Source organism: Colobus angolensis, unplaced genomic scaffold (genome assembly GCF_000951035.1).
Source record: "Colobus angolensis palliatus isolate OR3802 unplaced genomic scaffold, Cang.pa_1.0 Scaffold93, whole genome shotgun sequence".
Taxonomy (NCBI): domain Eukaryota; kingdom Metazoa; phylum Chordata; class Mammalia; order Primates; family Cercopithecidae; genus Colobus; species Colobus angolensis.
This window is the reverse complement of record NW_012123265.1, coordinates 939,262-939,908: the sequence shown is the minus strand read 5'-3', so window position 1 is coordinate 939,908 and position 647 is coordinate 939,262. Positions and strand designations below refer to the sequence as shown.

The 647-nt window shown below is 39.4% G+C and overlaps 1 protein-coding gene across 1 annotated transcript in view; it reads left to right on the top strand.

Moving 5' to 3' along the window:
* Window positions 1–647, top strand: part of TANGO6 (transport and golgi organization 6 homolog (Drosophila)) — a 238,985-nt gene that overhangs the window by 25,683 nt on the left and 212,655 nt on the right. Inside the window, exon 6 of the mRNA XM_011932126.1 lies at window positions 392–474. Within this exon, the coding sequence (XP_011787516.1) occupies window positions 392–474 (83 nt within the window). The remainder of the gene's footprint in view (window positions 1–391; window positions 475–647) is intronic.

The window sequence follows — 647 nt, the reverse complement described above, 5'->3', positions numbered from 1 at the left end:
TTGGCCAGGCTGGTCTCGAACTCCTGACTTTGTGATCCACTCGCCTCCGCCTCCCAAAGTACTGGGATTACAGGCCTGAGCCACAGTGCCTGGCCTAAAATGAAAATTCTAAGTGATAATGTGTTATAGGTTAATTGGCAATGTTGGTGTTTTTTCTTAGTGATATGTAAAATAACAATGCATGTTTATAATCACTGGCATCATATATTCTATGAAATGTGTATGAAGGGTATATTGTTCAATGGTAACCATGTCAATTTTCTGACCTTAGCTGTTACTTACTGAGCCATCTTTTTAGTAAAACTTTCTTCCTTAGCTTTAGTATGTTCTATTCAGTGAGGCACTAAATATGGGTAATTTTGTGTTTTTGTTTTTGTTTTTGTTTTTCTAGAGATTCCAGAGAGTGACATGATACCAGGAACTATTTTGGTGACAGAAGAAGAACTTAGTAGATGCATTGAGGATGTGTTTAAGGTTGGTAATCTGAGCCACTGATGTTTTTATTGACTTCTTATTTAAAATTTTTTTTTTTGCTGGGCACAGTGGCTCAAGCCTGTCATCCCAGCACTTTGGGAGGCTGAGACAGGCAGATCACGAGGTCAGGAGATCGAGACCATCCTGGCTAACATGGTGAAACCCCGTCTCTA